The 13,865-nt window shown below is 39.2% G+C and overlaps 1 protein-coding gene across 1 annotated transcript in view; it reads left to right on the top strand.

The window, feature by feature from the left end:
• The window catches only part of HHEX (hematopoietically expressed homeobox), a 13,477-nt gene extending 11,202 nt beyond the window's left edge, over positions 1-2,275 (top strand). Inside the window, exon 4 of the mRNA XM_015811293.1 lies at positions 230-2,275. Coding sequence (XP_015666779.1) covers positions 230-460 — 231 coding nt within the window. The 3' untranslated portion in view covers positions 461-2,275. The remainder of the gene's footprint in view (positions 1-229) is intronic.
• The last annotated feature ends 11,590 nt before the right edge of the window (positions 2,276-13,865 follow it).

The following is a 13,865-nucleotide window of genomic DNA, read 5'->3' on the forward strand; positions in this document are numbered from 1 at the left end:
AAAAAAACTGAATAAAAAAGGATTAATATATAAATAGGGTGGAGGTAACATATTCTCCTAATCTACTAATTGCCTCCAGAATGGGACTGCCCCAAGCCAGTTGGCAGAACTAGGTTTTCAGAAAATTAGATTTCTGTAGTTTCCAAAGGAAGCTTGAAATGGCCAATATTTTCCAAACTCTAGTGGTTTTCTTACTAAATGATTCTATGACTTCTGTGTTTGTTTTCAGGAGACCCCTCAACCCAACAAAAAAGAATCAGAAAGTGGAGAAAGTCTTCAGACTTCCAAACAAGAAAATTGTTTGAGTTCCGAGATGGATAAGGGAGCTTCTCCACATAGGCCACAATATACCCCTTCACCTGTCTCCCAGGAAGAGTTGGATTCAGACATCTCAGATGATTCAGATCAAGAGGTGGACATTGAGGGAGACAAAGGCTATTTCAATGGTCCCCATCTGTAGCACTTGAAGATGGACTTTCCCTCTATTTGCACTTTTAAGAGGAACTGGCTTGGCAAAAACAATCAGTGCTACAAAAAAGGGGTTTTCTCTTCTCTTTCAGTTGGATAGAGAAAGGGAAGGAATAACAAACTTTGTAAATAATTGTCATTGTGTTTGTCAAGACAATCCATTTGATAAAGGAGTAGATCCTTTCATGACTGGAAGGGAATCCTATATTTGCGTTCCTCTGTTTGTACTGGGATTGATTTTGTATCCTACAGCAGAATGTTGCATTCTCCTCCATGAATTTAAACATGAAGATCCTTAGACCACAGGGGGGGAAATCACAACAGGGAACAACATGAAAAAGGAATTTTCTGATGTCTCAAGGAAAATTTTACTAGTTCTTGGGATGCATCCTTTTGCAGAGATGTCATGGATGTAATAGTAAGCAAAATGAAATCAAGAGTTTTTCATGGGAATGTCTTTCATGAAAATACATATTCCATTAAAATAACCTTCCTGAGGTATGGAAAATAATGTAAGAGACATTTATTAGGTGTGTAGCAAAAATAATAGAAATAATATTAAAAGGAAAAGGAACTTTATTTTGGGTTGATTTGAGATATGAATGGTCTAAGGAACTTGGTATTGGGCTATACTAGCCATGCTCACTAGTCCATGGTTGGAAGGGAGAAGCTGTATGGTATGTTCACTTATCATGCTTAGTCATAGGTTTTTGGTTTGTAGATCCTAGTTTGTGGGCTGTTTTCTTATATATAAATCCAACTACTGTAGCTTATTCAAGAACCCATGCCTAAAACCATGCCTTTGAATGAATTATGAATCCAGATTGTGTGAAATGATTCTACCTGTGTACAGTATTTTAGAACAAGGAAGAATCCCAAGAAGGTCTTATTCACTAATACATTATGTAGTTTGTTTTCTTTAAGCTTAGTATGATCCATAAGTCATACTATAATGTGGTGCATGATATAGATCATTAGAGCATATTCAAAATCCTGGCTAAGTTCCCATTCTTCTTTGTGGCTTAGAATCTTACATTGACACAGCCAGTGTGGTTTATATAGTAGAGTTTACTTGTTGTATGATTTCAGTGAACAGTGGCTAAAGAATACCAGAGACCAAGAGATCAGAACTGAAGAAGCTTCTTGAATGAGAAGCAAAACATCTTCAAGGAAAAATAAAGTCCGGTTGCCTTTTGAAAAAGCACCTTTGGGACAACCATGACTTGGATGATTGAGAACCTCCATAGACATTTACCAAAGACCAACAGACACTAACTTTGCTTTTTTCAAACTGTTACCTTCTAGATATGTTGGGCTACAACTATAACTGTTCCCAAACCACGTTTGTATCCCAATACTTCTGAATGGGCACCAGATTAAAGAGGGCTGCAGAGGATAGCACAATATAAATATTACTGTGCACCTCCAGCAGGTCTTTGTCTTTACAACTAACACTATTACATGTCTACTGAAACATAAGCCTCATTAATTCAGTGGGATTGATGTCCCAGATGTATGTAAAGTTGAAGACTATTTTTTAAAAACTATTCAGTAAACATTTCATTTATTTTAATACATTTTTAAAATGTTATGTGTATGTGTATGTAGGTGCATATGTATGCTCTTAAAGATAGGGACTAAAACAAAACTGATGGATTTGGTTACTTGCCCTTTATGTTCTGCTAACTACTTTTATATAAGGATCTGTTGTGTTTAAGTATAGGTTGCCTACATGTTACGTTCTGAGAGTCCAAAGAAACTATGTACTTATCAGGCTAAGAAATGCCTACATAAAAACTTTAATGAAATTGACTTTGTAAATGTGATAGTCTATTGGCTTTTTTTTTTGCTTGCACCTATTTGCTCTGCATTTTAAAGAGCCTGGCTCAAAAAAGAAGGCACCCTCAATTTGAGCCTTATCTTGCTAGCTGCAGCCATGAAGGTTCCTAGGTAATGTTACTCAAATAGTTTGTCACTCCCTTCTTCTGGAATGATTTTTCAACTTCTGCTCAATAGTGATGGAATTTCCAAGCAGGTCACAAGCAAAACCTTTACCTAGTTGAAGATAATGAAACTATCTTATGGATATAAGATGCTGAAATTTTCAGCAGTTGCATTTAGGGTTTGTCTTATAGCAAGTGATACTGCTAAGTCATAAAACATAATCTACAGTATACAGTGGTAATTATGCCAGTGAATTTTGGCATCTTGGTCTGAGGGGACTGTAAAATGATTGCATATGACCCTGGAACCAGGGTTTGCTGACTTAATGAGTTGTGTGAACCACAGTTTTTAAAGTATATTTCTATGGCCAAGATAAATAATTTGCATCCTGAAAGTGGCCACCACTGATGGTTCACTTCATGTGGGGGTCTAACACTCTTGGCAGTCTCCCAATAGCTTGGTATCACTGCTGAAATGTGGTGGAAGAATAGGAGTTTTCAGTGGTACAGTTTTTCCTTCAAAATACAGGAAGTGAATAGAGTAGGAGACAAACTTGTACTCATTTTCCCTATTAAAAAGTTCCAATCTATTAAACATTCTGATATTGTCCTCTAAAATTAGATGATTTTGCTGCCAAATTTGGGTGACATAGTTTTGAGGAAGTGAGGATAACAGAAGCTAGAAACAGGATTTCTAGAGCCAGTTTGGTTTAGTGATTAAGGTTAGAAAGCAAGAGCTTGTGAGTTCAAGTCCTGCCTTAGCCATGAAAAACAGCATGGATATGTCTGCTGCCTTGAGTTGTTTATGAAAATAATAAAGGCAGGATATAAATCAATAAAAAAATAGAAATAAGAATACATTGGCTCCCAGAAAGCTGCCTTTCCTATCCTTATTTCCACCACCACCACCACCAGCTGGCTAAAAACAGGCCATTCTTTTGTTTCAGGGGGTTTTAAGAGCAAGAATAGTTTGATTTTCAAATTTCTCTGTTCAATATTCCCACCCTTAAACACCCCTCCTAACGATCAAAAAGGGCTGAAAAAATCTTGTTACTGGCCAATGTCCTGCAGTCTTCCAAAACATTGGGAGGCTGAGTATGTCTCATGGCCCGCTGCTGATTCATGGCTTAACTCAGGAGTGCACATTCTCCCTATCCCAATTATTACAGTGCCTAACACTGGCAAAAAAATCAGTCTTGCTTTACTGATAGATGAGAATATTTGTAGCTAAGGGTTGAACTGTGGGGTCCTTGGTGTTCTCTGAACTTGGTGCTTTTCCTTTTCTATTTCATTATCAAATTAAGTAACATCATCAGTGCTAGAAGGGAGTGGGGTTTGGCCTGATACATGAAAAATCTACATTTGTTGTGTCTTTGTACCTGTTGTACAGTAAATAAAATAATAGAAGGGAATCTGTCATTATTATGCAGAGCAAAAGGTATGAGCAAGAAGTCAAAGTTACTGTGCACGCTGTCATATTCTCTCCTGCTCTCTGGTGACCCCTAGGTTTATCTGAGGCCATATGTGTTCAGATTTGGAGTAGCCACAATTGTTGGTCTGCAAGAACTGGAATTGGAAATAAAGTTCTAATTTAGAAATTAGAAATAAAGATTCTAACTTCTGCAAACCAAGAATGTGTTGATTAATGAAAGATGAATTAAATCTTGCAACTGTGGGCACTTGCAAGTAGCAAGGGACATTGTGTGCATCACAATCTCATCAGACAAATGATGAGATTCACATCAATTGCTCAAAGATGACACCCATGACATCAAGACTTCTACTGACCACCTGTGTTTTCATCTTAAAGAACCACTTGCAATAGGGAGTAATATTACAATGCATTTACTCTTAATTTGCTACAGAAATTTAGCACATTGTTTGAACACAGACAAAGAGTAGTATGATAGATACTGTGTTTTTATCCTTTTTGCTGCTATTTTTGTTACATAATTGTTTCATTTTTATGTTTAATCACAGAAAATTACAATATTGGATACTTCTGGATTAACTTGTGAAATAAAACGGCCAGTGCACACACCAGGCAGTTAGTAATATTGTTTAAATATATTAAATATCCACGTATTTCATGGAGCATTTGTAATAGATCACTTCCAAATATATTCAAAAGAAAATATGTATTACTCTCTGTATGTGTAGCAGAAATCCTGGCACAAGTTTCTGGTCCTTCTAGTTTGACTGCTTATAAGTACCAAATGATAGAAAATGTAGAGATGGCTAATTTTGGGCTCGGTAAATCAACATTCCTCAATTTGTGTGTGTGTGTGTGTTTGCGTTAGAATCAGTGTTGACTCTTGGTGACTGGCTAGATTAGTCCCTGCAGTTTTCTCAGCAACATTTTAAAAAGTGGTTTGCCCTTGCCTTTTTCCTAGAGCAGATAGAGAGTGACTGGCTCAAAGGTATCCAGATGACTTCATGCAAAGCAGAACTAGAACTCAGCTCTTTCAGTTTCTTCTGATACTTTTAAACAGTGCACCACACAGGCTATTTTCCTTAATTCAGCGGTCCTCAAAAATATCTGGACAGACCACAGTAGAGAAGATTACAGTACAAGAATCTTCTTTAATTTAGCATTTAACATTTCTATAAGTCCATGTTTTCAAAAGTTTTTCAGTTGGCTTCCAACAAAGTCAATGGGGGAGCTGGGTTCACTTAAGAACTGCATGATTCACTTAACAGTTGCAGTAATTCACTTAACAACCACGGCAAAAAAAGAGATCAAAATCAGATGTGATTCTGTCAGGGAATTGTGCAGCAACTGTCCAAATGAAATCAGAGACACTGACACAAACTCGTAGTTTTATATAAATAAATATATTTAACATTTATAATTACAGCAGACAAGATAGTCAGGATCACAGGAACATCATGAGGTAAATCCAAACAGCATACAGAGCACACAGAAGAAAAAGGTGGGGAAAAAGGGGGAACTCCCTCTTTACACCCTCAGCAACTAATCACAGCGTAAATTGCCTCATGTAGGAGCCAGCACTTTCCAACCAATCAGCTACAATTGAATGTTCTGGCCTATTGTACACTTTACTGTTCCAGCTACTAAATTTAACATCCTAACAGGTTCATTTCATTTCTTTGCTTAGCAATGGAAATTCTGGTCTCAACTGAGGTAGTAAACTGAGGACAACCTGTAACCTTGACAGAGATCTGTGGGATGCATTCCCAAGTGAGGGCATGTAAAGGTGCACTCTTGGAATGGAGTATATGATTTATGACATCCGATACTCTCACTGTTCATTATTGGGACTTTGCAATCCGAATGTATTCTTATACCAGGTTTTTTTTTTTAATGTATTCAGCCTAGCAAACGAGACAAAACAGCAGTATAATCCTTTCATGCTTCATGGGTGGCTAAGTGCTCTTTTACACAGAGTTCTTGTCTTGCTCACATGTCTGTTCTGAACTTAGATGATGATAACCTGGTCAAGAGGCGGTGCCCAAATGCGGAACTGCTGGGATATTCACAGATGATGGGGATTTGGAAGGCAATGGATTTGCAGTCATATGAATGGGGTTTTAATGCATTTAATTATGCTAACAGTTGACCTTCCACCACTCTGCTTCCTTCAAATTGGGATTTTCCCCTCAAAATACATGGGGTATAGGAGAGGAGGATTTTAATCATTTTGTTTTATATTCTGCTTGTGAAACAGATTTTTAGTGGGGTTTTTTGTAGGAACAATATGCTGGAACTTAACGAGACAAAGCACTCATTTATCGGCCAGTTTAAAAAGATAGTAAGTGATCCTCGATTGGCTGAGAGTTGTATGTGCTCAAATATTAGCCAAAAAACAGCAAGTCCTGATTAGATGAGAGTTCTTTGCAAACTCTAGACTCATAACATATAAATACACAGCCATTCTTATATCATTATGATGTTCTATAGCAGGGGTGTCAAACTCAATTTCATTGAGGGCCGCATCAGCATTGCAGTTGCCCTAGGGGGGCTGGGTGAGTGTGGCCTACTGGGTGGGCGTGAATGGAGTGGGTGTGGCCTACTGAGTGGGCATGGCCAGCTCTACATCGTTCGCATCAAGGGTGCCTGTGGGGGCCTGGGCAGGAGTGGGACAGATCTGAGGGTCTCTGGCAGAAGGGAGTGGGACTGGGGCAAGCGCCAAGGCATGGTCCATTTCTTCATTCCTCACAAAGGGTGACACTTCCCCAGCATGCACACAGGAGGTGGGGCCGGCGCGGCAGGGGCTGGTTCCTCGTTGTTTCTAGATGGCCTTGTGGAGCTAAGACTGAATATGTTTCAGCATAGATGGCCACCACAAAATTGTACATTGGCTTCCGGCCGGCCTAGGCCAGGGCCAAGGCAGAGGGGGCCGTTCCCTCACTGTTTCCAGGATGGCTTCGTGGGCCACATGAAACCACTTTGCGGGCCGCATCTGGCCCCCGGGCCTTGTGTTTGACATGTCTGTTCTATAGGTATAGAAAGTATAAAAGCAAATTGAATCCATGTTTTAAATTGAGAAGAGTTAAAAGATCGACAGTCTGGTTGTCTGTTCAAAGGATTTACTTCCCAGGAATTAGCAAAGCCACATGTGGGACTGTCCAGACCAGTAGCTTTTGCACAACAATGCTATTCCATGTTTTCTTCATTTTTGTTCAAGGTGGCAGGAAATATGGGGAAATCACTAATATAAGAAACTGGCATTCAATTTCCAACCAAATTCCATGAATATGGCGATGCATTTGCACAACAGAAAATCTGTCTGGAAACAGCCTCCTCCTCCTTCCTTTCTGATGGGTATTTTTGTAGTTCTCAATAATAGTGATGTAACATTTCCAAGCAGAGCAAGTAATTTTAGCATTTATTAGCATTCCCTCCCACCTTCCTCAGAGAAGAAATAAACCTATCTTTTGGAAATTGCCACATTTTTGCTTTGGATAGGATTACACACTGGCGGGCCCTTTAAGGACAGAATCACAGACTCATGGGGCTGGAAGGGACCCGGGAGGTCTTCCAGTCCAATCCCCTGCCCAAGGAAAGAGTCTTATATCATCCCAGCCAAATGGTTGTCCAATCTATTTTTGAAAAGCTCCAGTGATGAAGCACTCACAACCCCAGGGGGAACCTAATCCATTGATTGATTGGATGGTGAGTTATTTAAACGTATATTTAAATGAAGATTATGAGGAGAAGCTAAATTGAGACCTAAACCATTTTATTCTAACAATATGCTTAGAATGGCAGCCTTTATTAATGATGGGCATGAACCTTCCTGAGCAACCTGCAATAACCTGTGGATGTGCATTTGGTCTTGACCGGCACAGACAGTGGGCAAGACCAATGGGAACTGAACTCTGACCACATCTGTAAGCCACATCTCTTTGCCTTGCACTAAATAATAGCTTTTTTCAAAGCAAAGTCATTAAAAGAAGTTACACTCATCTTAGATGATAGTAACGAAATAAATGTTCTGAAAACAAACAGAAGGATGCCTTCAGAAGGCCCTTGAGCAGAACATAATATTCATTGTTATTCTCTACTATACAATTTGTAATCTAGAGAGAACTTGAATGTAGGTTTCCATCATGACAGACAGCTATCGAATCATTTACAGCACTAATTTCAAGAAGTAAAGACTGCTGAATTCAGTGAGATTTACTGCTGGGTAGATACATAAAGGATTGCAAACTCCTAAGTAAATATTTATAGCAGCTTTCTGCAAATAAGAAGTGATGGCCTTGCAACTATCAGAATCCCTAGTCTAATTTTTGGAGTTACACGAGTTTTAGAGATAATTCTTTTAGTTGGTATGTAATGAACATGAGAAAAAACAGGTATCCTTGAATTGAACTTACAAGCCATATTCAAATGACTAAAAATGAGCTAGACACAGCAATAAATTGAGTGGGGTACAGCTATGGAAAGTAACTGGCAAGGAAGTACAGTTGACTTTTACAACTCTTATTTGACTCACAGTTTAGAAGGCATCAACCCACAAACTTAAGCTTGCTTAGCCTGCCTCTAACATCATATGATCTATGATTTAGCCTCCTTCTTATGCATCCATGCATACAACATGAACTCCTGGGAAGGAGCATCCAGTTGCTATGTGATCCAGAATCCTGTACTTTCATGAAAAAAACCCCTATTATAGCTCTACCTCCCCACAATGCCTTCTATGATGTGGATCACTGAGTATATGCCTAGGCCATACAGATGACTAACCTGTGTACCATTATTTACAATAATGAGTAAATCTGTGTTTTCAAAAAATGAACTCTTTTTTGAGTTTGGAACGTGAGCTGTCACATTGTCATAATAATCCATGCTTTGGGCCATCATTCTTTATAAGTCAATGCTTTTTTCCTGCCTAAGCTTCTGGAAATATTTTTTAAAATAATCATTTTAGTATGAAAATAATAAATATGATAAACATTTATCATATAAATAAATATGAAAGATCTAGTTCAGTGATGGCGAATCTTTTAGAGACCGAGTGCCCAAAAACTGGCCCCACCCCTGCTCCGCCACACCCCGCCTGACTGCAGGGCCATTCACCGCCTCCAGGGCCCGCTGCAGATCGTCCAGCAGCGCCATGGTGGCCATGCCCTCTGCCCACGCCCCACAGCATCAATTGTGCAGGATGGGCCGTGAGGGCAGAGTCTTGTCTATGCTGCCTGACTGCCATGTCCTTGGCTGCACTGCTCCGCGTGGGCCACGCTTGGGGGCGACTCTCCTCCAGGTGGACTGCTGGTGAGGGGGTCACGGGGGAGGCAAGGCTGGTGCAACGGCATGTGTGCCCACAGAGAGGGCTCCGAGTGCTGCCCCTAGCACCTGTGCCATAGGTTCGCCACCACTGATCTAGTTCCAATATACAGGTAGTCCTCGACTAACAACAGCTCATTTAGTGATCAAAATTACAAGGGCACTGAAAAAAGTGATTTATGACTATTTTCCCCACTTTGCAACAGCTCCATCATCATGTGATCAAAATTCAGATGTTTGGCAACTGGTTCATATTTATGACCGTTGCTGTGTCCCAAAGCCGTGTGATCACTTTTTGCAATCTTCTGAAAAGTAAAGTCAATGGGGAAGCCAGATTCACTTAACAACTGTGTTACTAACATCAATTGCAGTGATTCACTTAACAACTATGACAAGAAAGGTAGTAAAATGGGGCAAAACTCACTTAACAAATGTCTCACTTAACAGAAATTTTGGGTTCAACTGTGATTGTAAGTTGAGAACTACCTGTATTTATAATGTGAGGCTGGGGTGAAAATCTGGTCTATAATCACAAATGAATGACAACTCTAGTAATCTCAGCCTAAGACTAATAGTATTGGATCTGGGAATTCTAGTTTAACAGCATCCCATTTCTGATTTATTTCTTTGGTCATTTCTACTGTATAATAAGTCACATGTAGGTTCCAACCTAACTGTACTTTTTCTAACAAAACATATAAAAAAGATTTCATCTTACTGAATCTATTGATTTTAATATGAGTTAATATTCTGCAGTTATCCAAACCAGAACATCTAGAACTCCAGTTCTGCACCTAATCATCATCTATTTTTCTTAATGTTCTGCTTTGCTTTCTTAGGGGTGCCTGTTGTTGCATTTTGATTGAATTATCATAGAGAGTCCTTAGGGTTATACCTCCCATCTTGTTGTGAAATATATTTAATCAGGAGATTCAACTTGAAAATGATTATCATTTGGGAGGAAAACAAACAGCAAAGAACATTTTTGCAAGCCAAATGTTAATGATTGGAAGAATTGCACCAATTTCTGGTTGACAGTGTGTGATTAATCTTCTGGGTCAGGTACTTATATTTTTAGCCATTAGGTTCATTGTCCTTTGATAGTTAGAACTCTTTCTAGCCTAATAGGATATTGATTTTTTTTTGGATAGTGTACTTTGACTCCTTAAACAACACTCATTTTTGAAAACTGTAAACAGTGTCTAACAATTCAGCCAGACCCAAATGCCAGGCATGGAATTTGAAGGTCAATGGAAAAATTAGAATGAATTTCATCGAGGCCATCTTTAATATATGAAAAAGTTTGATTTCTCAACAGGTACATATATATAAAGTATTTCCTTCATATGGATGTTTTAAGTCAAAACAGCTTGAGGGTTCCTCATTTTTATTCCAGTTCTGCATCTACATCAATACTACAGTGGTTTGATTCTAGCTTATAAAGAGTAAGTCCATTTCTGGTTCTAAGCTCTTAGACAAGGCAAACCAGTTAAGTACTACAATTAACCTATTGGGGAGTTGTTTTATTCCTAAACTTGGGATTTGGAATCAATGATTTAGTTATCATCCATGCATCTAGTCCCGTGGTGGCGAACCTATGGCACGGGTGCCAGAGGTGCACGCAGAGCCCTCTCTGTGGGCATGCGCGCCGTCGCCCTAGTCCTAGGCCTTCAGGTGGGTTTTATAAAACCTTTTCGCTTTAGGCCTCTGCCGCCGTGCGCAAAAAAAAAAAGATTCAATCAATCAATCAATTTCAACTTCTGGTGAGAAAAAAAAAGATCTCGCAAAGTTGGAATTGATTGATTGAACTTTTTAGTCCCACCCAGTCTGCCGTTACCACTGAAGCCACACCCACCCAATGGGCCATACCCACCTAATGGGCCACGCCCACCCGGCACCGGATGATACATACGTGGGTTTTAGGTTGCAGTTTGGGCACTCGGTCTCTAAAAGGTTCGCCATCACTGATCTAGCCTAAGGCTGGTAAAACTTGCTTTGACATTAGAATGTCTTAGCCAAAAGCAGTTTTTAAGTCCAACTTAGACAAGACTATTGTCTGTATTCTAGTGTATTATGCTGAAACACTAGAACTGCAACTGATTTAAAATATGGTGACAAGATTTGACTAGGATGGTACACTACAGGGAGTCCGATCAGAATCTATTGTTGCAAGTATCCTCATCATGGTACCTGTGAGCACTTTCAAGGCTTCCTGCCTTGCCTATTTTTTTTTAATGGAAAAAGATGGCAACCCCAGCAAAAATTGTATTTCCAAAATACAATTTGGACTCCACATAGGCTTCCTAAGAATTCTTTAAAATGAAAATTGTTGGATGGTTGCTGTAGTTCAGTTATTTTTTAAGAGGTCTGCCCACCTGCCCTTCAAAAAAGACAAAGGTAAATTGGGATGGGAAAGAGCATTTTGGGGGACTTGATAGGGAGCAACCCCAGGGAGTTCAGGATTTAGGGAGTTTATTAGCCTCTTTCTCCCATCTCTATTGTGTAAAATATGAAGACTCAACTCAAAGTGAATCATCATCATTAGCAATAATTCTAAGGTCTCATTCTTGCAACTTACTAACTGTGGCACAAAGATGCCCCACTAATCATTTTTGAAAGGCATTTTCTTAGGACACAGGCTTTGTTATAGCTCACATTACCATGGAGACAGCTTACACATATTTTAACTCTTCTGGTTTTAAAGTAATTTTTCCTTTTCTTCTAACACAAATATTGCTATAGGAACACTGACATCTCATTGTCAATATTGGTAATGACATAGTCAAGGGCTGGGATCTGTCCAGCTTCCTTTGACCATTTTTGGTTGCTGTAGTCACACTTCCCCTCTATTGCTGGGCACTACTTTCTAAAGCCGTGACTTCAGTTGAATAATCTGCCTGGATAAAGCTTAACGAGTTCTTTACAAAGCAGCATTCAGATATCACACCGACTCTTAATATGTATGGCTCTAGCATTCTTCTGGAAAAGCGTTAGACCTGTTTTAAAACTTATGTTTAGTAGCCTTTTAAAAAAGGGTAGACCTGTGCTTAAAAAGAAAGACTATTGCTCTTTGCGCAGAAGTTGATTTAAACCAGGAAACAGTTCTGTCAGCTGTGTGTTATTGAATCTGTCCCAAATGAATGCATTATGGGTTTTCCATTGCTTCTGCCAACAATGGCCGTGCTTTCTATTGTTTCTAATATTTTGAGTGTATGTGTGGGCATTTGCCTACTCCAACATTTTGTGTACTCCATGTGATGCTTCTGGGCCCTACAACACTTTTGCCAATAATACCATTTTCTTGCAGCTCTTAACAACTTTGAGAATTGAGGTGAAATTGACAAGACTGTTAGTTTCTTTTTTTATCTGTACCACAAGTCCCGAGCTCAGCCAAGGGGCAGGTCCAATGGCATAAAAAAGAGTCCCAAAGCTCCTCAGAAGCTTGTTCACATGAGATCTTTCTGAGCATAGGCACACTAATCTTCTGAGATCAGTAAAGCTGGGTGATAGGTTGGTGGAGCAGAGAATGAACTGGAGGTGATGTGGAATGGAGCTCTCTGGATATGCCGTAGGATGTCATGCTGATTTACCCTGCTCTCCTATGTTTCACCTCTCAAATGGGATACACTGGGATACAGAAACACCGATCTTCCAAAAGACTGACAGACCTAAACTCAGATATAATCTGAATGTCATATTCATGCTGCTGTCCTGTCACATGAGAAATTTGAAAGATGTCAGCATCCTTTTCCCAGACATCTACCTGCCATTGCCTCAAATCATCTCCAGACATATTAAGGACAGTGATTAATGGTTGTTTCCCCCATAGATAGGGATGCTATCTATGGGAGGGAGAAAGTAGCCATGGGAATCCACCAGTCACCATCTTTAAGTTGTCCCATGTTCAACTTTAAAACAGTGCTACTCCTTGGCCTTGTAACTGAGTCAAAACAGAGCTTGGCTGTTGGAAAAGAGCTAGTTAACCTGGGATATTTTTCTGCTGAATCAAGAACTGGAGGAATCTACCTTAAGGTGGCCATGAGGAAGAATCATAAGTGTGTTTGGTTTTAATCATTACAAATTCAGCTCATGCTGGACATTTTCTCAGAGAATTTGGAGAGCCATCAGCTGGGATCTTACAGCCCTCTGTTTTCTGAATAAATCTTTATGGTTTGGAACTCCATGATGCTACAATGGAGATATAACTTCTTAGGATAGAGGAAAGATAGGGTAAACATAGAATAAAGTGATGTCATTATTAATAATTATTTCATTGACTTCTATAGTCAATAATTTGCAGACTCCTGTGTTCTTTACTTTGATTTTACAGAGTGAGACTTGTCAAGTTCAGTACAGATAACATTATCTGCAAGAACTGATATTTCTTAATTCCTAATCAGCAGGGGAAAAGAACAAAATAATGTAAGTCTATCTGATTGATTAAACCATTAATGGTGCAGTGAGTAACAACAAATGATTTTGGCAATTTAAGATTATTCTCTTGAGTTAGACTAATTTTTGTAGTTAAAGTGGTGCACCTTTGCCTTTGCATACGTGTAATGTTTGGGCAATATTGCAGCCTTTATCTGAGAACACTTTGGCCTAAAGGATGAAAAATTATTTGTCAATTGCACCAGGAGCAATGTAACAAACAGTTAAATAGAAATTTTAACCACCTTGTGGATTGAGGTCTTATTTTT

Source organism: Protobothrops mucrosquamatus, unplaced genomic scaffold (genome assembly GCF_001527695.2).
Source record: "Protobothrops mucrosquamatus isolate PMUCROS unplaced genomic scaffold, P.Mucros_1.0 scaffold36, whole genome shotgun sequence".
In the NCBI taxonomy this organism is placed as follows: domain Eukaryota; kingdom Metazoa; phylum Chordata; class Lepidosauria; order Squamata; family Viperidae; genus Protobothrops; species Protobothrops mucrosquamatus.